We start from the raw sequence: 27614 nt of genomic DNA on the forward strand, positions 1-27614 counted from the left end.
TTCATGTGCTTATGCTAATTTTTTACAGCGAAATTTATCTAGGATTGAAAATATGTACTGCATGTTGAAACAAGTATTCAAATACTTTAAGTTCTTGAGTTAGAAGTCCCCCCCCCCCCCCCCCCCCCCCCGACAAGGTGAAATGCACTGGTGACAAGTAGACTTGGTGATTTACAGTATCTATACTGTGTGTAACATAAATACACAGGATTCATTTTGCCAATTAAAAAAAACCTGCACATATTCATCATTTTTCAGTGTGATGAAATTATTCCAACATGACAGAAATGAGTATGTTCCGGTATCATGATTTGTGGGCCATGAAAATTGACTAAGACTGTAAATAAGGATTGAAAGTACATACTTGGTATCATAAAAGGTATTCAAACAGTTGAATTTCCTCACTTCAGAGCATCTCACAAAATCAAGAAATATGCTGGCAAGAAACAAACTTACTGTTCACATAATGCCATATCTATTTTGTTCATGATGTAATTACACAGCATACATTGTGCAAGGAAAACAAAAATTGTACATGTTCATCTTCTTACAATATGCTAAAATTATCCTCATATAACTTAGACAATTATATTTTTTTGTTCATGATTTTTTTCCATGAATGTTGTTTAGGCATGTAAAAAGGATTGAGAAACTGCATGATGTAAAAAGTATTCAAATGCTAAAAGATTCCAGGATTGAAGCATCTCTCTCTCTCTCTCTCTCTCTCTCTCTCTCTCTTTCTCTCTCTCCGCCTCTCTTGATAAAATAGTATGATGGCAACAGACAGATCTTAGTCTTTATATGCAGCAATATCTATTCCATGACTCAAGTACACACACTACATAGTGTTGGCTAAAGAGAAATTATACAAATTCATCTATTTATGGTGTGATCAAATTATTCCCATGTAAAGGACATATTTTGTAATCAAAAAGATTGAGTTTGGTTTTGAAGTTTGCCACAGAACAATTAATTTTATTCATGTACTCAAAATGTACTCAGATGAATGAAAAGTGTTTCCAGCAAGCTCTTAATTTCCCTTGTGAATTGTTGGTGAATGGCTTATTGGGTTAGCATGCACCAACAGCACTGACAAACTGGAAAGAGTGGATGTGCAGATTAAATTGTTCAGCCCGCAAGACACATCTGAAATATATTCAGAACAGCACCAGCAGGCCCGTGCAAGTTACTCAGCATGCAAGCAACCATTCCACAAAGAAGGGTCCAGGCACAGGTCACAATGACACTGCTCTCGGCATGGCCTGTGGCAAGCACATCTCTAGCATTGAAAGGACTAATTGCTCACATCCTCCAAAGAGGAGCATCTTTGTTTCAACTGGAAACTATACTGAGCACTGTCTTCAACTTGTACGTGATGATGCCTGTGTAACAAATCAAGTTCTGTAAAGCCCACTAAATAAGATAAAGGTATGACTTTGACAGAAATTCGAATCAAGAGTACATAGATGATTGGTGGCTTACAACAGTTTTATCTCACAATTTGTATTTGACTGCAGACCTTCTCTGGATGCAATAAACAAATAGTTTTAAACAACTGAAAAGAATAAAAGAGCATTGTAACAAGAAATGAGGGGCATGATAAGATGGTACATGATGAATGGAAGAAAACTTTTAAAAATCATTTCAGAAAACTGTAACAAAGGAGTTCTTTAAATGATAAAATGTTTGCTAAATATGGCTGAGTATCTTTATTTCCAAGACTCAAAAATTTCAGTACTAAGGTATTATTATGTGGATACTGTAGCTTGATAAGAAAACAAGAACACAGAAAATAAAGGGACTAGATGTAAGAGTATACAGGACTACAAATTTTCCACCAAACAATACAGAAACAAAGCAGAATTTATACAAATCGCACTTAACTATCACAGAAAATGTGAGTTAACCATAATTTTTCACTCAAGATGATGGTAATTAATAAATTTTAAACAAAATATTATCACTCACTTCAGACAGAAAACTTTAACCTTCATCGCCCTAGGAGGGACATTGTGAGTAAATGGCATGTGCAGGTATGGTTTTGAAATGAAAGCTGTAAGAATTTTAAATAAAATGAAGTAAAGGAGACCACTCACTGAATAGCAGAAGTGGTGAGTCATTGACAGGCACACACAAAAGGACTGAAAACATGCTAGCTTATGAAAGAAATCCTTAATGAACACACACACACACACACACACACACACACACACACATGTGCCTTTACATTGTGGCAGCTACACACTTAATGCTGGGTTTGCAGTTTGGCAGGTGGATTAGGATGAGATAGGTTTGTGTTCAGTGGAATAGGTAGAGGAAGGAAGTGGTGGGAAGTAGGAAGAGGGATTGGAGATCGGTAGCTAGTGACTCTCAGAGAGGAAGCAGGTATGCTGGTTAGGAATGTGGAAGGAGCAGTGGCAGGTGAACAGGTTAAACGTGCAATACACAGGTAACAAGGCCAGTAAGGCATGGCACACAATGAAGATGATGTGGAGGCATGGTTTGTAAGGGGTGACAGGGTACAGAAAGGGGGGAAACTATTGGGTAGAGGGGGGGGGGGACATAGGGTTAGCAGGGATTGAGGCCAGGAGGAGTGCAGGAGCAAAGGATATGTTGCAAGTATAACTTTGTTCTACATAATTCAGAGAGGCTGGTACTGGAGGGAAGAATCTAGATGGCACAGGTAGTGAAGCAGGTACTGAACTTGAGCAAGTTGTGCTCAGTTGCATGTTGTGCCACTGGCTGGTCAGCTTCGTTGCTGGCAACAGTTTGGCAGGAGCCATTCATTCTGGTGGGCAGCTGGTTGTTTGCCATGCTCACATAAAAAGTTGTGTAGTGATTGCAGCAGAGTCGGTATATTACATGGCTGCTTTCACAGGTGGTCTTGCCTCTGATGGGATAGGACAGGAGTAAGAAGTGCTGGGTGGGTGAATCAGGCAGTTCTTGTATACAGGTCTTCCACAGAAATATGACCCTTGTGACAATGGGATGAGAGCGGGAGTGGCATAGGGATCCAGCAGGATGTGTGGGTTGGTTGGGCAATGGAATACCACTTTAAGAGGCATAGGAAGGATCTTGGGTAGGATGTCCCTCATTTCTACACATGATGATAGGTAATCAGAGCCCTATGAAGGATATGGTTCAGTTGCTCCAGTTCAAGGCAATATTGGGTGGTGCTCCTTTGCAGCTATTTATTGGGAGCGGTGGGAGGATTGTGGTTGTATGAGGTTATGGGATGGTAAATCTGTTTGCAAACTGGGTTTGGTGAGTAGTGCCTGTCTGTGAAGGCCCTTGTCAGTGCAGTCCCAGATTGTGTGTCTAGCTGGCACAATTTACACAGGTGTATGTGTGTGTGTTTTTTCAAAATATAGCAAGTTTTCATTCTCTTTTTGTATGCCTATTAAACTCAACATTTCTGCTATTCAGAATAAGTGGTGTCCTCTACTGCTAAATCATTTCCATTCTGCCAGAACTTTCCTTACTCTGTTTGTATAAATTTACTTTGTTCCTGTATAATTTGCAGTCTCAAGGACTCCTATATGGACTCTCTTCATTTTTTATGTTTCTCTTTTCTTATTTTTACTGGGATGTCCATATAATTAAGGCATAGTGCTGAAAGTGGCCAACCATGGAAATTAAGTTTTTTAGTTGGATTTGGTGAAAATGTCTTTTAAAAAATTAACTATGATTGTTGCAAAATTAATACAAATGTGTTCCTACATTATGAAAATGCATACTGATGAATAACCATTTACAGTGATTATACAGGTTTAGTCTAAATGATGGACCCATTTTCAAAAATTCACATGTATTTAGCTACAAATCCACACTGAAAAAGCTTTATACCAATGAAAAGAGGGAGTTTCAAAGTTTTTGGTGGGCAGCAGTGGGCAGGCAGTGATGGTTTAAGAAGCGGCCGATAGAGTTCCTGTGACAATAGGGCCATCCCGTTTCACTGTCAGTTGTGAGTGAGATGGCGACTGTGCAGCACAAGGTTTTCTGCATTCTTGAGTTTGTGAAAAGTGATTGGAAATTGCAGTGCAGCAGGCATTTTGTACCAAATTCGGTATTCAACCACTAACTCACAAGAGCATTAGCCATTGGCTTAAGCGATTTAAACAACGTGGGAGTGTGTGCAAGGGAAAAAGCACAGACTGACCAAGTGCATCAGAGGATGATGTCCGACGGATTCAATGAAGTTTTGTGCACAGCCCAGTAAGTCTACCAATAGAGCCAGTCAACAACTTGGAATACCCCAACCAACTGTATGGAAAGTTCTGAGATGACATTTGCTGTACAATCCCTACCGGTTACGACTAAATAATTATAAAAAACTAATTCATTACAAATTATTAAATTTATTACATTGATATCAAACATAATGAAAAAATTTTGAAACTTTCTCTTTCCATTCTTATAAAGCTTGTTCATTTTGGTTTTGTACTTGAAGAAATACGAAGTTTTGAAAATGGGTCCATCATTTTGAATAACCCTGTATATCTACATTGTTAATATTGAACTACATTATTCATTATCTGTCAGTTAATATAGACAGAGTAATACTGCTGAGAGGTAACAAGAAAAAAGATGGGACTGTACTTGATTCTCAATGACAAAAATTAAATTATCATACAGCTTGCTGTATCCATGATTGTCCTCATTGACTTTCGATTTGTGATCTTCAAATTATGAAGCATTTATCACCAAAAGTGGATAGGAAAGTAAAATATGTAAAGAGATCAGTACCCTACATGTCTCATTCTTTTTCCCATTGAGTTGAACTGATATAAAGTCTCATGTTACACATGACGTTTTGACTGATGTCTTTTATCATATTCTAGTGAAGAGGCCAGAAGATGATTAGAAAGTTTACCCAGCTGTTAAACTAAGAGCTTTATATCACATTGGAACAATATATAAATTTAAATGTATGCTTTCCCGGCGTATACAGCTGGCAAAGAGCTCTCAGGCTTCCAGCCGGGAGGCGGTGTCTTCAAACTGTGACTTTCGACGAGTGACATACTCATCATGTTCGCCAGAAGATGATGAGTATGTCACTCATCGAAACGTCGCAGTTTGAAGACATCGCCACCTGGCTGGAAGCCTGAGATCTCTTCGCCAATATATAAATTTTCTTTGTGATTTATCTTTGTAAGTACATTTTGGTTTTCACATACATACCAGAAACAATGTGTTACCTAGAATGTATCCACAATGTGCTTTGAAACTGATAAAGCAATGCTAGGAGAGATCTGTAAATTATTTGGCATTGAGTAAACCATTTTTATCATGTTACCTCATCATCAACATATGGTATCAAGTGAATTTTGTCATGAATTTGCAGAATAAAAATATCTGCTTCCTTACTTGTTTCTACATTTTATACTTTATAGCTGTCATGTTACATCTATTAGATCTTGATTTTTCAATTATTTATGCATTTTTTCCCCTCTTTTACCTATTTGCACTAGTTATTGCTTTATACTATTCTATTGACTGATTTTATATCATAACTGGAGGGGGTAAGTGCTCCTTGCAACCTTGTATCACTTGAAGACACCATAAAAAGTTGAGTAACAAAATGGGTTGAATGAAACAAATAACCGTGACCTAGCTTACACAAAATATTGATGTATTCTTATAACCTGCAACAGATTCTTTCTTTTATGTTTGCAGTGAAACCATTAATGTTCACATTTTATAATTCTTATTGGCATAATACAATCATCATTTTATGTATCTTCAAAATTATTTAATAACTTTAAATTTTCAAAATTATTAACCCTGTAACAATCGGTAGCAATAAATTTAAAAATATCACATTCACCTGTATGGCACATATGCACTGTCTATGAAATTATCTATCCCTATTTCCAATGTACATACTTGAACTGAGACAGGCATATCGCAGATTGAAAAGTGAAACAGACAGAATGAGGTAGGAATTTCTCTATTTAACTGCTTCAAAACTCATTTATCTACTTATTTGAGCAGTACAGCATGTCTCTATGAATCCAAACACTGCACCAATCAAAAAATTGTAGGAGAAATACATATTTCCAACCAATTATAGTACATCCACACAATACAAAATGGTAAATATACCTCACTGTATAAATTGGGAAGTATTATATGGCATGAAAGCTTGAAACAGTGCACACAGTGCCAAACAGCTAAATGCAAAGTATGAAATTAAAGTTTCAGTCAGTCAGTGTTCAAGAAAGAATGTAACACAATGTCCTAGAGGTATCACCTTGCATCCAAATGCAATCATTTTCATGATACATTCAATCAGGAAGAACATGGTGAACAGCGCATTCATGATATGAAGTATATCCTCGAACAATGCTGGAGCATCATGGTACTGAAGAAATAAAACATATAAGTTAGCAATGGACCAGCACAACAGATTGCAGAGAACCGTATTATTTCAGTTAAAGGGATCCAATTCTACCCTAATTAAATTAGGGATATTCAGTTATGAAATATAAATTCACCTGCACATTTAAGTGGTGATCTGGATAATGTAGTTTACTCTAATTGTTTCCAGTATACACATAGCAGTAATGAACACTAGTAGTTACATAGCATGCCAAGTGCTGGATCAATGCCACACATGTCTCAGAAATTTTTCCATAGCTTTTAGTATGGCATGCAAAACTTTCAGAATTAATTACAGTAAATTTGTGGGCATTGCTAAAGTTATTTACTTAAAGTACTTCATTTCAAATGGGAATGAAGTTAGAGACTAAAACAATACTTGAATTCTCTGCAATTACACAAACACAATTCCTAGTATGATGACACCACATTCATTCAGAAATTCTAGGCTGCACACTTTTTATTTTTATTTATTTATTTACTTTTGAAGGCCTTCTCTTATTTCTCCATTGAATTTGGTTTAATTAAACTGCAATATGGAAAAGGTTTCTTAAAAGGAATTTAGGATACAGCTGAAACATCACATTTGGAAATATTAATAAACAATAAAATATGTAGTATCAAAGGTTTTACCATAATATATAGGTCATGGCTTTAAATGTTGTCACAATGGACATAAAACACTAATGGAAAAAATGATAGATTTGACACTCACTTTTTGAACATTGGTATTTTATATAATTTTAATGAATAGCCAGTCACTAAAGTGGAGCATAGCCAAAAGCTTATTAAGAGGCAACACTTTCTGCACAAGATAAATATTTCTGCTCATTGTTTTCTGATGAATATGTTTATAACAATTATCTACAAAAGGTACAGAAACAATATTCAGAGTGAGCCTATGGAAGATAAAAGAAGCCCTCCTACAGCTAATATAAATGTTTTCTTGGAAAGTATCTCCTAACAGTACAACTGCAGGCAAGCATAAACTGATATCCACTTAGGTTGGCTACACTCAAGACAGTCCAGATAATTTTCACTGAATGCAGCCAATTTTTGAAAGCCAACTACTAGAAACCTAAATAAACTATTTTGTGATAATATTGTAAGTAATAAAAGATTTTTTGTTTGTTTGTAGAACATTCTCATATCAGGTGCATTTTTATCGAGTTGTGAAACAAATCTGTCTACAGTTAATACAATTTTTCCAACTCAGAAAGATGTATAGCTACATTTTTTCCCAAAATGTAATGGACCTTCATCAATGACTGCATATATATGCATTTTATGATAGGTTTCCACCCTCAAAATAAAGTAATTTGCATACCTAAACAAAAATTTTGAAAAAAGTGAACAAAAAATTAAAAAAAAAAGGAATTGCAACATAAATGTAACTACTTCAATAACAGCTGGCAATGAAATAGTTACAAGCTGGATGAAGCACTGTTCAGACTTTTTCATTAACACGCCATTCATTACAATCAAAATTCCATTAAGCTTCACCTGCATATGCAATATCACAGTGCACTAAATCCCTCACAGTACACAAAACACTTCGATGCAGCAATGCGAACATACACACGTCTTCAATGCATGCCCATGCATAAATTGCAATAGCATGCTCATCCCATGCAGCTTTGTCCGTGACACACATCAAGCTAAACTCATACGTGCACCCATAATTACGCATGCAAATTTTACACTTAATGCACATATCCAGCATGCCATGCAACATCAATTTCTGGATTCCAACCATTCTCACACAATGAATCATACAACATGCAGGGTAATGTAAAAGTATGGAAAACAGCTGTTGTTATTTTTCAGCATGAACCATGTCCTCTATGTTTATAAATTTTGGAACTATGTTTAATTAATTCAGCATTCTTACAGAATAAATGATGTAGATGTAAGACAGTGACAAATGATTTATAATGGTTGCTGTCTGCACATCTGCGTGGTGAATGTCAGGAGGCTCTTCTAATAGATCATACACTGTAATTTCTATAAACTAACTTGCACATGAGAAATATTTCCACATTTTATGGTGTTAAAAATAATACCCGACAATGGAGCCATAGCTACATGATGAGAAAATTAATTAAAACATTTGAAGCTCATTATCTCAGATTTAAGATAATGGTGAAGTCAATCTGATAACCACTGGCATAATTTTTTTTAACAGTTCATACTGATGTTAAACCATGGCTCCAATGTGTTCACACTAAACACAATGTCCATCAATAAGAGTAAATCTCCTTTGTTAGTCATTCTTCATACTACAGTCATAAATTTGGATTTGTGGAAGAAAATTGCAAATAACAATGAGGTGGTTAACAAAACAGGAATGTTTGCAACATATTTAAATCTAAAATCATAATTCTGTTTACAGCTTAAAAGGTCACCCATTTTATGACAAATGTTGTTATAGGCCATATTATATCTCACACCAATGTCTAATACCATGTATTTACCCACAAAGAAGCAACAGGGCATCCATGTTGTTTCCAAATGCAACAAGATGACCAACTACTTTGTATTGCTACATTTTTCCCAGCGGAAAAAAACATGTAATGTGTTCAAACAATGTTCAAATATTCCAATGCCAGAAATAAAAATTATCTGATTGCTCAGAATGTAAAGTACCTGATGTTCAGAATCCAACAAAAAAACAACTGAGGAGCTATTCAAATGATATATTGTATACTGACTACATAGAGGAATAAACCAAGATTTACCCAGCATTTATGTTTCATATCTATAATATTTGTAACTCAGCCCTAAGAGTAAGTAAAGAGCAGTTGCAAACCAATTCCTGTTTTGCTGTACCCATTTTCTATATTTTTTTCTGTTTTATGTTAGGGATTTCCTTACCCGAACTCCATAAGCGACAATCTTGAGAATACACTCAATGGTAAACATGCTGGTGAATCCGATGTTCATGTAGTGGAGAGTATTCTTGTATAATGTGCTTTGGTTGTCATACTAGAACAAATAGTGAAGAAACCAAGAAAACACAAATAAAACCAAATAAATAAGAATCACAATCACAGTCACAAAAAGAAATCATTCTGCTAGGCACCACTGGCATTAAGACACATTTTAGGCTAAGCACACAGAAGAGAGAAATGAAGCCATGTGAACAAAACACTTTTTTTGTAAGAAGCTTAACTGTGAACCACATGTTGTGTAATTACTAATAACATGATGATAATTTTATACCATTTTTTGCACTGTGATAATTAATTCAACCTTATGTGGCACTGGCAAAATATCAACAACATTATCAAATATATAAAATGAATATCCTATCAAATTGCAAAAATTTCCATGTTAAATAAATTCATTTAAACTACCTGTGACACAAACAGCACATAGTGAAAATATATGTTTCAAGAGCGGCATGTAAATTGTAATTGATTTTCGGGATTTTTTTCATACAGAGCATTGTCTGTGGTTAAATACAGTGCACCAAAAATGAATTATCTTTTTGTACAATTTACAAAGAACATCAAACTTTTGTATTACATACTTTTGGGAAGAGAATTTTTACAAATAAAGAGAAGAGTTCTGCTTATGTTGTGATAAAAAAAGAAGCAATCTTAGCTGCAGAACATGAAACATTAAATATATTACAAAATTTTGATTGAATCAGCTGTGACCAGCAGAAAGAGTGATACAGTTCCTTCGCCCTCCACCAAGAAATAATGTGTACCTTCCTGTGTGTGTGTGTGTGTGTGTGTGTGTGTGTGTGTGTCTGGGCGCGCAAGTGCGCATGAGCTTGGATGTGCATTATGCACCTATGTGCCAAATAATGCATGCACGTGTGCACGTGCACGCAATAACAGAGAGAGCTACTCCGAGTGAATGAATCAGTGAAGCCACATGTTATTCAACATGCATGCATATGCAGATTGGTTTGGGAAAGGAACACATGCACAAACAAGATGAAAGCTGGTATATGTGATAAAGTATCCATATTTGCTATACAAAATGTATGAGTATATTCTAATCAATTTACATATCTACACCAGAATCTAAATGATGAGGTAAACATTAACTTGTTTTGTAGCACTGAAAATGGTAAAAAAAAGCACACTGTGCTTTTTAACACTCATAAATTCCCAGATGTTTTCTGGTAGCAGGGCAATTCGTACAATAATAAATCTTGAATATCAGATGAATTCACGCACCCTTGTATTTGTAAATGGCAAGAATGAACTCTGTGAGTTGTTTACTGGATTATATACAGCAAATAGTGAAAAATTTCATTAACAGTATGCTACCTGTAGGACTTTTGTGTTAGCAGTTAACTCTTTGACAAAATGTAGAAAGTGTTACACTTAATTATAAGTACAGTACATTTATATATTCCTATGAACTATCATTGTCCAATGATAATTAAAAAGTGTAATGAGCTATTCAATGAGACAGGTATTGACTTTATAAGTAATGAACAACAGAATTTTTTTACAAAGATCAATATTTGATGAGGCTCTCACAGTCTTCATAAATGGAAAGTATAAGATGCAGTCTAAAGAAAAATATTATATTCCAGTAAATGAAGTAAAATGTCAGACTAATCAGTAACTTTATGTTCTGTCAATATTTTGTATACTTTGGTGGGAGCAGTGAAAGGAATTATGACATGTTTACTTTGAAGATATCAATAAGCACAGTTGTATATAAAAGAATTATATGCTTTACAGGATGCAGAGGCTTGTGACTTTTATTCTTAACCACAAATACTGTACTTGTGTTCCACTGATATTCAAAAATAAAATGGGGTATCAGTCCAGTTTTATAAGGATAGAGTTGAAATAAACTGTAGCCTTGTTCTATTTTGGTATTTTCCTGAAGTGATTATGTGAAATAATGAAAAACATAAATTAGGATTTTAAGATGGAAATATAAACGACACTTTTGCTATGATTTCAGTGCTCTAACCATTAAACTTCTTCAGTCTCTGGTATCTGAGGCCAAAATTAAAGACACATAAAACTGGCAACAAACATAAAGAATGAGTCAGTTTCCTTTGTTTAGTACAGGGAATGCTGATGGAAATAAGCTATATAAAACACACAAACGGAAACACAAGCAAAGCAAAGAAATCAGTACATTAAATGAACCAGTATCTAATTCTGATATACTGTTACTTTCTTACTCTGTTCATAACAGAAGATAAAACCATCATCACTGAAAGCAAAGAATTGGAACTGCCTTCACAATGTTCCTAGCACAACTAACCTAATTTAAAATGGACTTTTTTTAGGTATTCATTTACAGCATTTCAGTTTTTCCTTCAGACAAACTGCCAGCTGTAGTACAGATAAAATTTTATTTGTTATTTCATACTGATTAACATGTCCTCCTACGAGACAATTTTTGCATATAACACTGGGAGACATACAGGAAGGACAGAAAAATTATGAAACTATTTTTTTTTAAATATAAAAGTAAGTTCTTCAGCACATTATTTGTGAATGTTATTTTACAACACAGTGTGCTCATGAGGTGTCAAATTACTGGGAATATCACTCAAATTTCTTGAGTCCTGCGAAAAATTAAAATGATATTACTTTGAGAGGATCCATATGGCTTCCCCAGTGTTGTCCATTAAGCTGAAACCAGACTTTGAAGTGATGTGTCAGTGTGCAGAAAGGAAAGATAACATAAATTCAAACCTTTAGACAGAGGCAGATGAGGAAATACTGCCCACAAATAAGTAGCTTTATGTGTATTTTATGCTGATTAATAATGTGTTCTTGTAGTATTAATGTGTTGTGAATAGTTACAACTGAGCATATGTTTAATTCTGCTAGGTTCCATATTCACTCCCAGAATAATCAATCATCTGTTACTAGTTTTGGCATCCCAAAGGGAATAGCAGTCACCTCTGATTACTTTCAAAGAACTAACATACATTTCTTCCACCCTATGCTGGGCACCACCCACTTACATATTTTCCCCAAGCTCAATTTCTAAGCAAAATTTTATGTGCAGTTCAAAGCTTCCATTTCAGCTTTTTAATTTTATGATTCACATTGACAATTTGACAATTAATGATCTTACCTCATGTGATCTTTCACTGTAATCAAAGTTTCATCCATTATGAAAATGCAAAGTCTTCCACAGCAGAACTCATTTTCAATTCTGTCACTGTACTCTGAAAAATCTTCTGTTGCATGAAATCTTATGCCCTAAATGACATGCTCTTCATACATTCATTTTGAAATTTAGATCTTACAATAGTACTGGCATGAAGCTTGATAAACAGCTGTATTTGGGAACATTATGAAATACATAATACACAGGAACTACATTATAGTAAGTACAGCGATTTCTTCTCAAAATCAGTATGATATTTGTTTGCTGATCCAACTCTAATGACATCATGAATTACTAATATTACTCCTTTCTTTTATAAGCTGACTGTATACAGACAATCTACAGAGATGTCAGAATTTGAAACTACGACTGTGGTCATTACTTTTCTGTAGCGTACTTGTAAACGTCTGTGAAAACAGCTGTATGAGCCATCCATCCAAATCTTTCAGTATTAAGATTGGTTAGATAACTTCCTGAGAAGTGTGGACACAACTGTAAGGCAGAGTGGTTAAAAAACTTGGCTGTGAACCAATGTTTCAAGACATTCCCTTATCAGTATCAGAGTCCCATTTTGATCTAGTATGGAACAAATTAGTTCATTTCTCTCCTTGGATGTAATACATCAGAATGTTTGTCTAAATATCTAATGGAATATGAAACCATATCCAACATTAATTTCAGCACTGTGGTAATATTAGTTTCACAGTTGTATGTCTCAACATATTATAGAATGAAAGAGAGAGTTTCACATTAGAGAGAGAAATGATATTGTTGAAGAATGTTAAGCCACAGACTCAAATTATGATTATTACTATTACATGATTATATGTCTGGAAATACTGTTTGGTATGGTACAGATAATTTATTGTAAAACAAAATAAACTAGTTGTAATGTTGTAATGCTGTATTTCTGTAATCTATGTTAAAGTATCAATACGAAATCAGAACACTGTGTGTATATGACTAGGGGATTTCATTATAGTAAAGTTATGTAAAAAAACAAAAAGTTATTGCTGAAAACAGCACAAGAAAATTAGAATTACTTTGTCAAAAAGGGACACAGTGTTGGAAGAAAAAAAAATGAATTTAACAACAAGCAACGCAGTATTACAAGGAAATGGAAATTTTTAATTTGGATAGGCAATTTATAACTGCCAAATCTCAGAATATGGAAAAAATGTAATTGGAAAATGTTTGAACTACAAAATCATTGAAGCAAATTGAGGGGGTAGACAAAAATATGGAAATACCAAAAACACAACACATACCACACCTAATATGATCCGGAAAACTGTTGTCATTCAAAACAGCTTCCAGTCATCATGAGGTAAATAAATACAGGGCCTCTATGGTTTTCAGGGAATCTTACACCATTATTCCAGAAAAAACAGTGGCAAGTGCAGGTAACAGTGATGGAGGTGGAAAGTCATCATTCACACTGCTCTCTAAAGTAGGCCACAACGGCGAAGTAATATTGAGATCTGGTGACTGTGGAGGCCAGGGGAGGTGTGATAATTCATCCTCACGGACAGTCCTGAATGATGCGAACTGTGTGAATACCAGCCCTATCATCTCGGAAGACAGCATCACCACTCGATAACAAACATTGTGCCATCGGAGGGACCTGATCAGCCAAAATTTTCACATAATCCTTGGTTCTACTACAGTCTTGCAAAATAACCCTGTGACCCATGGAATACCACAGTAAGGCTGCCCAAATCACCACTGAAGTCCAGCCATATCCCCCTCTTCAGATTTAAACTTGGCCAAAAGCTGGAAACAATGTGAAACTAGGCTCATCTGACCAAATTACTTTTTTCAATTGCTACAAAGTACCAGTTTTATGGCTTCAGCACCAAATTTGCATCACAGATGAAATTTGCATCAGTGATAAGTGGTTTTGGAATTACAGCTCACTCTGCAATTCCCTGCTTATGGAGTTCTTCATGTTGTTTTGATGCTCACAGGATTTGTGAGTGTGACATTGAGTTGTATAGTGACTTTTACAGCTGTCATCCTCTTATTTTTTGCCACAATCCTTCATGATCACTCAACAGACACTTTAATCCACAGTGACTTTGTGGATGACGTTTTCCTGCTTTTCCTGTGTGCACTATAAACTTTTGATACAGTGTCTCCTGAAACACTTAACACAATTGACTCCCTTGGTTATGGAAGCACCCCCCCATACGAACACCAACAATTCACCCACATTTGAATTAACTTAGCTCTGACATGATGCATTCACAACTACACAGAACATTGTTCTGACCATGACTGACACTTACAAGATGTTGAGATCACTGCACAGGTGCCATTTGTGGCAACATACAGGCTTGGCTAGTATCTGTATTTAAGTTCAAGCATGCATTTCTCATAGTGTTCCCATATTTTTGTCTAAACCCTGTAGCTTTGCTGTGTCACAAGTGCTATTAGCAGTCTCTGTAATTCCACTGGGACTTAATATTTCAGGAAGTACAATAATAAAGAAATGGGTAAAATTTTCTGACAAGTAGATGATTTTACAATGAGATGCCACAAGAAACTGTGGCATCAATATAAGCAATCAGTGGTAAGTGAAAAGCATGTGAAAGAAGAAAAATAGGTTTTAATAATATTAAGAAGGAAAAGGGAAGCAGAAATGGCACCTGAAGAAGACCTTATTTATTTATACCAATGGCAAAAGTTTCCTTCATTTCAATAGCTTTTTTGCTTCTCTTAGTTTCCAGTGGAACATATGTAACAGATGTAGAATTAGAAGAAAAAGTAATGTGAAGAGAAATAATTAGAGAATGCTGATTTTGACAGTAGTTATGATTAATAATATTTCTTTCTGGAGTATATCATAAAATTATAAACCAATATTTTGTCTTATTAATATTCATGTCTGCTCTTTTCATGAATGATTGAAATTAAGTGAAATTATTTAAACAGAGTGAAGTTAATTTAGGTTTCAGGTGACCCATTTCAGACTGTGGTAGCAGCTGTGCTAGGGTATGGTATATCTTCACATATTTTTAATTGTGCATGGTGTACACACACACACACACACACACACACACACACACACACACACACACACACACACACACACACACACACACAACTCACTTAAGGAAAATGAGTTTCAAGAATGGAATTAGAACAAGTGTTCATTGGGTTTAATCAAAAAATACGAATAATATTCATTTTTTTGTGAAGAAACTGTCAACTAAGTTTCAACTTGGGATCATTGTGGATCTAATTATCATAATACTTTTCTGCTTTGCTTTTTTCTTGTCCTACAATTTCAAAAAAAATACTTCATTATTTTAAAGAGGTAAGAGAAAAAACTAGGAGTTGTATTTGGCACAACAACAGTTAATTATTGCTATTTTTAACTCCAGATAATGGCAGATATGGTTGCTTGTGGTCCTGTGGATCATGCTCACTGAAAAGACACTGGAGTAATGTTACATGTATACAATGGAAGCACTAGAAATGCGATAAAAAATAAGTGCAAAAATATCATTCATTTGACATCCACAAATGTTCTGAAGGACAATAAAGAGACAATCAAGAAAAGTGAGAGCTAATGTGTGCAATGGATCTATCCTACACCAATATTGGCAGTGTAGAAATGTTTGTTATTTGTCTTTCACAAGAAATAATTAGTATTGGTGTCAAGTGAGGCACAGTTGATGCTCAAGAGATTTTATCCTTTCCAATAACTGTTTCTTGATATATACAATGTATACCCCATGAAGTGAGAAGCAAAGTCTTGCCTACAGTGAAGGAAACCATTGACCAGAACTAGTGCAGTGTGATAACCAGTATTTGAACTCAGAATCATAGCAAAATACTTTATCTTAATGTTACATCCAGTATTACAGTAGATTCCAGGACCATGTGATAACAAAGAAACAATGTGTTCCTCACAACAGAGTTTTCAAAAATTACAAAAACAAGTGAAAATATTCTTCCAGAGTTATACAAAAATATATTTGAGACAGACTTATGTCCTCTGGATCTAAGCAAAGTGACATTTGTAATGTGTAGTGCATTACAGAAACACAGCTTTAAGGCACATTTTATATGAAAAATTACTTTGTGAAGAATTGTCTAAGATTTATAAATCCATCCCGACATTGCACAGAACTGTAGGATAAAAGAAACACTGTGGTTTGGTGGCAAGGTGAAAAAATAATGTTACATCAAGATGATGAAACCAGATGAGAAAGTATCTACATGATGGTAAGCTAATTCTATTTGCAAAGAAACAATTTTAAGAATTTGCTGTTGGAGAAAAACAAGCAGGAAATGATGTCTTTCTATCAGACTGTTGTAATGGATGGCATGACTAAATTCCTGCAATCTAGTACAGAAACTACAAATAGCCTGGTGGGTGAAATTACACCAACCCAGCCTTTTGTAGAGCCATGGACTTTTAATCTACTAGATTTATGATGAAGTGAAGATGTCAGCGCTGTATTTAGTTTGCTGAAAGGACATGCAGAAGCCTTCCTAAAAGAAAAAGTGCTAACAAGCTACAGGATTTTGATTATATGGCTACAATTATTCATCACTGTTTCAGGCAACTTTTAATCTGAGTGAGAAAAGAAAGAAAATATAAATCAAACTATTCATCATAAGTTAGAGAGCATAGTTTTGTAAGAAAAGAAGGAACTTCCCATCCCCTCTCCTGCAAAGAAGTTCTGGAGTTTGTATTCATCAACTTTTAGGTGTAAAGATGAACCTGAGAGGTATTTGAAAATGGATGTCCCAGGTAATAACTTCAAGAACATTTTGTCTTGCTGGAAGGCCAATGCCTGAGCCTTCCCAAAACTCTCCAAACTGGGAAAAGAAAGTCCCATGTATTCCCACCAGCAGCACTGTAAGTGAAAGATATTTTAGCAGGGTAGGCTTAGTAGTGTCAGGGAAGTGCTGCTGTATCGTTCCAAATAATTTCAATGGCATTTTGTTAATTCATTACAACAAGAGGTACAAGTATTTTATGAAGGCAATCGTGGCTTATGAGACAAAATGCAAAGAATCTGTATAAACAGCTGCTACTTCTATAATATACATGTTGCACACAGTTTTGTATTCTGAAGTTACAGTTGCAAATAATTTTTTTTTTTCATTCTAGACACATAGCTGTCTTCATAAATTAAATATGATTATAGCAGACACAAGTTTTGCTTCTAGGCACATGTTCAACAAATCAGTTGTGTGACCATTGACTGAAATGATGATGTTTCTAAACAAAAGACCAAGAAAATTCAAAGATCAAATTATTATAATAATGGAATAATGTATTTATTACATATGTACTTCTCATGCATGCAGTTTCATCAAATTTCATTCATTATCACACTTTGCCAGTTTCCATTCTTCTAAGAGTATGAAGAAATTTCTTTGCTCCTGAGCACCTGTGTTCAAGCCATGAATTACAATAGTTGCTGCCACATCTTGAGCATCTTACAAAGTAATAGCAGCTCTGGCAGGAAGTGCAAAGATTGAAAAAAAGAAAACAAAACATAATGAAATACTGAATTAAGACAGCAGAAGAAGCAGTACTACAATAAAACTTTCAAAAAAGAAGAAGAAAAATGATAAAAATAAGAGCTGATTACCAGAATTAAGTTCACTGCAAAGAAATGTCAGAAAAAAGGCAAATTTTTAATATTTAATAGAAATCACTTGGTTCACTGTAGGTGAAAAGAAGACATAGCAGACAGAGTATGGATGTATTGTTATGGTCTTCAGTTCCAATACTGATTTGATGCAGCTGTCCATGCTAGTCAATCTTGTACGGATCCCTTCATCTATGCAAAACTACTGAAATGCCTACATCCATTTGTACCATTTACTGTAGTCAAGACTTGTCCCCCTCTACAATTCCCCCCTCCCCCCCTCTGCCCCTTTCCCCTTCCTTCATCTCCACACTTCCTTACCTTATCAAACAGACACCTGCAAAAATAAGAGTTGACATTCTGCTTAACAAAAAGTGTATGCAACCAAAAGTCTCACTCTTCAAAAGAAAAGAAAATCAATATTTAAAGACAGAAATTCATGAAGATTGCATGCATACATCAGAAGTAATACTTCAACTCCAGGAATCTATGTTAGGAAATAAATAAATCAGGAAGAAAGAAAAGAAGATTATGAGGAAGAAATTAGACAATAATAATAAATTATGGAACAACACATAAGTATAAAAATACATGGAAAAAGTACAGGTGATATTACAGGGAAAACATTAAACAGTACTGGAATGTCTCAGTATTAGTCCCAGCAGCCTCACAAGGAAAAAGATAAAATATTTTGAAAAATTAAAAAGCAATTACACCTGCCTCTTGCAATAGAAAAATACCTGGATGTAACTGATAAAAATCTGCAAGAAACTAAAGATATAAAAAATACAGAGATCAAATCAAAAATAAGTTCAAAAACATAAATAAGTATATGAACAGCAGAAAAACAAAAAACAAAAATAAAGTGAACATATGAAGGTGTTATGAAGAATGTATAAAGATAACTTTGCTACTTATATTGGTTGTTAAATGTGGTAAATATTAGCATTTGCAGATAACTGGACATCTGCAAGTAGTACTGCCGTGAGGAGATATTTGTTGCTATTTTGCTTAAGACTTTCCTGATGGACTAGTTGCAGAAATGGTTATTGAGCAAGACATCAGGTGGTGGTGTGAAATTTTCCACAATATTTCATCTGTGCAATTAACTGAGATCTTCAGGTGTGGTGAACACACTGCTGAACAGTGACTGAAGCCTCCTATGTGAGCCAGTCAAAGAAGAAAACATGCAGACATAAATGTACCAAATTCTATGACAATTAGCGAAAAGTTACTTATCAGTAGTGGGAGAAACAGCTATGCAACCTGTTGAACTATGAACCAAGAGCATTGGCGCCTACACACACACAAAGACTGTCAGTCATGATGTGCACTCCCATCAGTCAATCCAGCAACCTCTGTCAGGAGCTGCAATGCCAACACATGTGTCCACACTGGAATATGCCTGTCCTCTCTGTTGTAATCCAAATATGCATGTTGCCACTAAAGCATTGCCTGTTGTGCAACCAATAGCTACCCTTTGTGGTTGCTGTAATTTTAACATGGTCATTGCTTTTGAGAAGCAGGGTACAATGTGCTGTTTGCACTAAGTGATATCACTATAGAGAGCATAGTAAGGAGGCTAGGAAAGAATCCAGTGTGGCACTTTCCTACAGCTGCAGGATATGTAGCACAAGCAATGTGATACATGACAGAAGAATCTGAGCCAGAGTTAAAGAAAGCTAGACAGGAAGTAAAAAGACTACAATGGGAGAGAGTGGAAGTGTGAGAACTGACAGATGGCTGACAGGCTGCTATGATTGTTTTAGTTTAAATTTTAACCACTTGTTTAACTAGACAATATTGGAAAGGAGCCTTCAGCATTTGTAGAAACAAAGTTCACTGAGGCAACAGAAGATGAAAGAGCATTGTGCAAATCCTGTACTAAAGAGATTCAGGTAACAACAGTCGGATGATCTAAGAACAGTCATAAAGGACTACATCCTGACAGCGCTGTAAGTTGAGCTTACGTGAGACTTTATAGGGCATTGGTAATTGGTAACAAGGTAAACATTTTAGTTGTGCTAAATGAAGGAATTTGTAGTGTGACAGATGGCATATACATGAAAAAGACTCAGATGAGCTGATTGGTTATGTGTATAAATGATAGTATGATGGATTGGCCTGCATTGACTCATGCCAGATTGCCCATTAATGACATAAATTAATCCTGTAAATGAGAAATGCAGGTCAGAAGGATTAGTGAGCCACATTTCATGAAAATATGAGGTGAGTTAGAAGCAAAGTAGATGCACTGATAACATACTTTGAGACTGAAATGATATGTATCTCAGAGAAACATTAACATAGGGGAAAAATTTCCAATAGACACATTTACCCTATATGATTTCTGTATGATGAATTCGTTACAGATGAAAGAGAGAAGGGGGGAGTGGGTTGTCATTTCTTCCAAATGTCATCTCAAGTAGGCTTACATTAGTGGGTGACATGTTTATGGATCATAAAGAACATATTTCCATTGACAAAAAACTCTAGTTAAAACAAAACTGTATTGTAATGGACTGATAAAATGATCACTGAAATGGAATATTTTAATTTCTCAGAAATGGAAACTTTTCTTGTGTGTATCAAATGATGGAAAGTCCAGATTGAAATATTAACAACATTATGAAAGGGACAGATTGCTACTCACCCAAATGAATAGACTGTTACACATTTAGCTTTCAGCCAAAGCCTTCTTCAGAAAAAGAAAAAAACACACACACACATATATATTCACATAAGCAGGCACCCACATCATGCAAACATGACTGCTATCTCTAGCTGCTGTGTGAATGTGTCTGTGTTTTCTTTTCTGAAGAAGGCTTTGCCCAAAAGCTCAATGTCTAACAGTTGTTTTGTTGTGCCTGTCAGCAACTCACTATGTCATCTTTGCAATGAGTATCAACATATCCTTTTCATAATACTGTTGAGTTTCTTGTAAGTATAATATTCAGGAACAAGTGCAGAAAATAAATGTTGCTTTCTTCACTATTAAAATTATCCATACATTTATGACACTTTTAACACAAAATAATATTTAGCTTGCTTACTTTAGTTGCGGTATCTATAATGGTATTGTGGTTTTGAGCACTTATGTGCTTATCTGCTCCAGGAAAGCATGTTCAGAATGAGTTTCAGTGTTGCTCTGTGAAATTTGCACAGCTCTTTGTTCAAGTATCATGGAATTATAACTCTGCCAGTCCTCTACATATATTCATTTCATGAACACTGACAGAGATGGAAAGAGAGATTTTTCTTGGACTATTGTGAGAAGCCTAATAAACAACGTGGTTACATACACATTAGCTTTTATTGATGCAACAGGCAACATTAAGCAAAACCCATCATATGCACCTGCTGATAGTACATTTGTTCCAAAAAGGGCAGGATGATAATCTACACACAAATTCAAGTTATGATACCTACTGCATCTTAAAGACACATGAACACAAATGTTTTATAATATGACTATGTTTAACCATTGACTTACTAAAAACCTTGTACAGAAATTAACTGAAGTTAACAAGACATTTGAAAATGAGACAAAAGGCAGTTAACAGGATTTCAGTTTTTCACCAGTAAACTGCATATGATTTAAAAAATCAGCCATACATTTTCCAGTTCTCAGAAGAAGAACAAAACAAAATTACATATAATACCTCTATAAACATGTGAATATTGTGCTCTAGGCCAAACACAGAGATCGATTTACTGTCCTCTGGAAACTACCTAGCCACTTGGTGCAAAGAAAACACCTTGTGCATTCTCACTTCACAGCATTGAACATCCCCCATACTTAAACCTTCCATCTCTTTTCCTTTTGAATGTGATACAGATAATAACTCTTCATAATAATCACCATTATCTTCATTTTAATATCTTTAACTGCATTCTCAGTGTGGATTTGCATTTCTTCCATGGCACCCTAACTTTTGAACAACTGAAATCTGTTGGAATCCAAATATGGACTACAATAAGGTTGGAAGACCACAATTATTCAAGAATTGTGCATGAAACTTCACTGCCAGGATGAAACTGTCATACAGAAATTGCCACATAGCTGGTAAATTACGTACTATGCTTCACTAAATGTGGGGATAATTTCTACATAGCTTACAAGAAATGTATTTATGGTATGAAAAACAATCAGAATATTTGTGAAGATGAATTTGATGTTGTCTCAGATTTAATACATCTGCTTGGATATGAATGTGCAAATAATGCTCAATGAAGAAATGAAGTTTTTGATTCTGGAGATACACACCAAAATACATACATACATACATACATACATACATAAAGACAGACAGACAGAGAGAGAGAGAGAGATAAACTCAATTCTCTTAATTTGGATTAGCATTTGAGAAAAAATGGCAACAATTTCATGTCCTTTGACACTTAAAAGTATGGTATGGGTTTTGTACAAGCTGTGGAACCTTGTATTTTATTCCTGATAACTTTAAAGCTTTTAAGATTGTATTCCAGTCAACATTGTCAGATATTTTCTGTAATCTACCTTTAAAAACAAACTCCATAATTGCAATTTCTAGTAAAAAATATTACTGATATGGTTTTGTGAGCAAAACTGACAATTTGCCTAACCAAGCAGATACTGATATTTATAAATAATAGATTTCAGCTATCAGTCGTCCTTTGGAATTTTTATTGGCAGATCTAGATTTCAGCTAGAAACTAGCCATTCTCAAAGCACTATACTTTTTTTGATCAATGCATGTAATGCCTGTTGGTCTGGCTTTGTACACAATTCACTGAGTACTATTCAATGAACTGTGTACAAAGCCAGACCAACAGGCATTACATGCATTGACCAAAAAAAGGGTAGTGCATTGAGAATGGCTAGATTCCAGCTGAAATCTCGATCTGCCAATCAAAATTCCAAAGGACGACTGATAGCTGAAATCTATTATTTACAAATCAAAATAACGTTCGATGCATGCAAGGGCCTCTGAATGGAAGGTAACCTGATGGAGATACTGATATGACAATCAGGCTAAAAGATTCAAATACACATACACAGTGATCTCATGTCACTTAACAGAAGGTTGTTTCTCAGTCCCAGATAGAAATAGAAATACAATCCGATGCAGCTACCAAAATGTCTACTGCTACCATTGAGGAGATACAACAATAATGCACAGCACTCTATAGAAAAACACAAACTTGAAGTTTCAGGATGTGACACAGTTACAGAGGGAAGCACATATGCTGCAATCTTTTCCATATTAACAAACCATAAAACTACTTTGTGGTACAGATGAGTAATATGATTTCCTTGTTACATAACCTCTGCATCACAGTTCTGTCATTATCCTTATTCATGCTCCATATATGATCATCAGCAATGATCATCAGCAGTGATTAGCACCCATTTTTGACCTGATGATGGTAATGACACATTCTGGCATAGACTTCATTAAGATACCGAATGTACAGATTTCACCAACAACTCACAGAGATCAGAAGGATCTGGGTCAGTGGCAAGCACAACTAACTTGATTGTACTCCCAATGAGCTCAATAGAAATGAAGAAAAGTGACCTTGAGGATCACACATGGAGTGTTTTTCAATTCATTCTGAGATAACTTCCAAGACAGGTTGGTATACTGTCTTACTGAAGATACAGATAATCTGTGGGGCACTGAAGGCAAACAAATAAATGCATATGATTGGACATTATGTTCTTGTACTATTCACTAGTGAGGGAGAAAGGCAGCCATATTACAGGCTCCAATTCATAAAAAATAAACACAACCCACAGGGGACTACTGTCAGCACCTGCATGCACTGATCAGAGGTATGCATTTGAGGCATTATCTTCTTTACCACATACTGAAGAGGTGGTTCTGGGTGGTTTGGCTGCTCACCAGTTCTCTTGTCCAGCACTGAATGGACAAGTGATTAGCTACAATTTGGTACAAGTATCTGCTATTACAATCCAATAGTTATTGGAAACCCCTGTCACTGACATATTGTTGTCCACAGCAAACAACTCTGGTGGTGGCTGTTTTTTTCTGAATTTACACCCTCATATAGTGTGAAATGCTCAAAGTCTGCACAACATTGAAGATGGAGTGTCCCCACCAGTGAGTACCTCCTGTCAAAAAATTTAGGTTTTGATGATCTTCTTCAACTAAATTAGAAACACCTACCTAGCTTCTGTTTTTGAAAAAAGAAAAAATCAAGGCCAAAGGACACAGCACAGGATTCAACACAGACTGTGTGAAATCATAAGAATGCTCCTGAGAAATTGAAGAATTTGTGATTTCAAATGACTGTAGACTTGTAACTGAGGTTATACTCAAGCAGTGTGAGACCTTAATTCAGATCAAGGTCAATCACATCCTCATTACAGTATTTTCTTACTCTTTGGAAAAATAATGGAAGCTGTTACAAAATGTATATTCCGATATTTTAGATACAATAAACTTTACTGTAATGAAGCAAAGAAAGTAATCAACATATGTGACTACAAACTATTATGATGAAGTTTTGATCCTCTCTATGGTTGTAGTTTTGTTCTATATTTCTGTTTATAACAGAGTCATTTGTTCTCTTACTGTCAAGATAAGCTCCGGTGGTGCATTATGTAATATTTATCGTAAGAGCAGCAAAAACAGAAAAATCATCTGTTTCAGCTGCAATGGATGAAAGCTATTTTCCTGCATGCATATATTTTATACCTGGTATATGGTTGGAAGCAAAATTGATCTAAATTTATGACAACATATTTCTTGGATATAGATTGTTACAGCATTAAGCTCACTTGTTTGAGAGTCAACAATACAGTCTTAATTCCAGATGGAATAGTTGGGCATGTCATGTGACTGAAGTCTCACCAGCACAACAGTCAAGTAAGCAGTGTGATAACAGCTCACATGATCATGGCCAAATCATAGCTATCCAATATATGGAATAATCCGTCTTAAATATAAGTCAGACCTCAGGCATGGGAGTACCTAAGTTCAGGAAAAATTGCCACACCCAAGTCAAGTGCCTGGATAAGAACACATCACAATTGTAGCATGCAAGGTACAGTGTGTCATAAATGTAAACAAGTTAGCTTCCCTAAACATATTCAGTGGTAAATGTATGCATGCAGGAAAATGATTTTCATCCGAGATGCTACGTGCTGAGAATTTCACTGCTTTTACAGTGCCTACAATGAATATCATACAGTCATGTGATGCAGTGTGGAGGGTTACCATGACTGGAAGCAAATAAATGAATCTTTGAAAAAGAGAGAGAAGGATATTCCAACAATAACTGCAAAATACCCCTGGATTATTTTTATCTTGTCATCCCCAATGTAACGATGATATCTTTCCTGAGAAAAAACTATACTGTCTGCACCAACAATCAAAAACGTATCACTAGTTTTCAGAGTCACATGAGTTGGTTACTTTTTTTCATTCTTCACAGTAAAGTTCATATTATGTAAAGTAAAAATGTACAACTTTTGTAACAGCTTTCACAGTCCTGTCTCACATGCACAAAGGTGCCTCCAAGCCCCATACCTTTTGTCACTGCCTGAGTTAGCAAAGGCTTTCCACCTCCAGCATATCTGCAGTCAACTGAAATCGCAAATGTTTAGTTTCTCAGAAAATACAGTGGTAAAAATAAATGTTGCCTAATGGTTTATTGTGAATACTGGACATAGGAAACAATTCTGATATTGCCCTGTCAGGCACAGTCATAAGGAAATGAAGATTAATGCATTTTCACTTGGGGGAAAAAGAATTACAAAAGAATCTACTGCAAACACAAAAGTTTCTTCTCGCTGTCATCTTGCATAATACATTGTTTATGGCCCAATTGCCCCTTTCATAATTGGAAACACTTCTGAATTCAGTTAGCCATACTCCTTACAAAATTGTTCAAAAAAGCCTGTGTGATATTATCACATTCCTCCACAGCAGCCTCTATGATGCCCTGTAAGGTCTCTGATTGGGGAGGACGACTGCGCAAACCAAACATTTTTTGCATGGCTCATGTGTCCTCAATGCAGCTGAGATCTTGAGAAAATGGAAGCCATTCCATCTGGCTGATTTTGTGCTCCACTTGGAAGGTGTTCACAAGATTGTGATTATGGGGTGTGCATTATTGACCATCAGTGTCAATCCCGCTCCAATATGTTCACTAAATGGAGCCACAATGCATGCAAGGATGTCATCATGACACTTCACACCAGTCATCCTCCCATATATTAGCACAAAGGGTGTCCTGCAGCAATACATTATTCCACGCCAAAACATGGCTGAACCATCTTGATGAGGGTGGCAGTGTATGATCAAGTTACACTGCAAGGGTTGCCTCCACACACAAATATCCGTACTGGTGGTGGTGGTTAGTGTTTAACGTCCCGTCGACAACGAGGTCATTAGAGACAGAGTGCAAGCTCGAGTTAGGGAAGGATTGGGAAGGAAATCGGCCATGCCCTTTCAAAGGAACCATCCCGGCATTTGCCTGAAGCGATTTAGGGAAATCACGGAAAACCTAAATCAGGATGGCCGGAGACGGGATTGAACCGTCGTCCTCCCAAATGCGAGTCCAGTTTGCTAACCACTGTGCCACCTCACTCGGTAAACATCCGTACTGTCAGGGTGGAGAATCATAAGGGTCTTATCATAATCACAAAAGAGTATTGTGCCTAGTACACAAAGAGTGGTTTTAGCCCATATGACAAAAGCCCCTCTCCGAATACCATTAAGAGAAGAGGCCTTGAGAGGTCTTCTGGCTGTCTGTAACTGCCACCATAGATGTGTAGCATTGTGTTGAGAGGTTCTGCTTGCTATTATATGCAGATATTGGTCCTGCATGCCTGTTTATTTTCTTCTGTAGCCACTTGTATGACAATCCTCAACTGATCCTGTTGCAGGTAATTTGTTCCGCTCCATTAGACCATTAGAGTAACTATACAGAGCCTCTGATCACACATGATCATTGTCCAAACCATCCTGAAGCAACAAAATTCTCATAATGACACACAACACAAGTACTGCAATGTTTACATGTGACATGACTGCCACAGACTGCACATACTGCCTCATCACAGTAGAGATATAGACTGCTTCCACTAGAATTACATTACAAACAAACCAATGTACTGACACAATGTATTTCTGGATCACAATGTTCAGTATTAAAGTTTCAATAATATTCAACATTTATTTTGACCACTGTGCTACGCTGTGAGCCATATATGTATAAACAAAATTTCCTTAATTTTGAGAGTTCTAAAACTCCCATGTGGTCCACAATGGACCCAATGTGATCTCCTTTGACCTTTATTGCATTAAAATGCATAGTGACCCGAACTCTTTCACCAGAGTTACTCACAAGTGGTACGAAGTAGTACACCAAAGCACACTGAAATCGGTAGGTCACACAGCTTGGTCTCTCACTGTAAGTAGAATTTCACATTAAACAATGGATATTTATCTGACGTGTGAATACTGATGCACAATCAGAAGAAAATGACTAAGCAAT

General features: G+C 35.7%; 1 protein-coding gene across 1 annotated transcript in view; it reads right to left on the reverse strand.

Annotated features, from left to right (window-relative positions):
• Positions 1-27614, reverse strand: part of LOC126298058 (voltage-dependent calcium channel type A subunit alpha-1) — an 860595-nt gene that overhangs the window by 398860 nt on the left and 434121 nt on the right. Inside the window, exons 24-25 of the mRNA XM_049989377.1 lie at positions 9256-9366; positions 6254-6364 (exon numbers count right to left, since the gene is read on the reverse strand). Of these exons, the coding sequence (XP_049845334.1) occupies positions 6254-6364; positions 9256-9366 (222 nt within the window). The remainder of the gene's footprint in view (positions 1-6253; positions 6365-9255; positions 9367-27614) is intronic.

This window comes from Schistocerca gregaria, chromosome X (genome assembly GCF_023897955.1).
Source record: "Schistocerca gregaria isolate iqSchGreg1 chromosome X, iqSchGreg1.2, whole genome shotgun sequence".
Classification (NCBI taxonomy): Eukaryota; Metazoa; Arthropoda; class Insecta; order Orthoptera; family Acrididae; genus Schistocerca; species Schistocerca gregaria.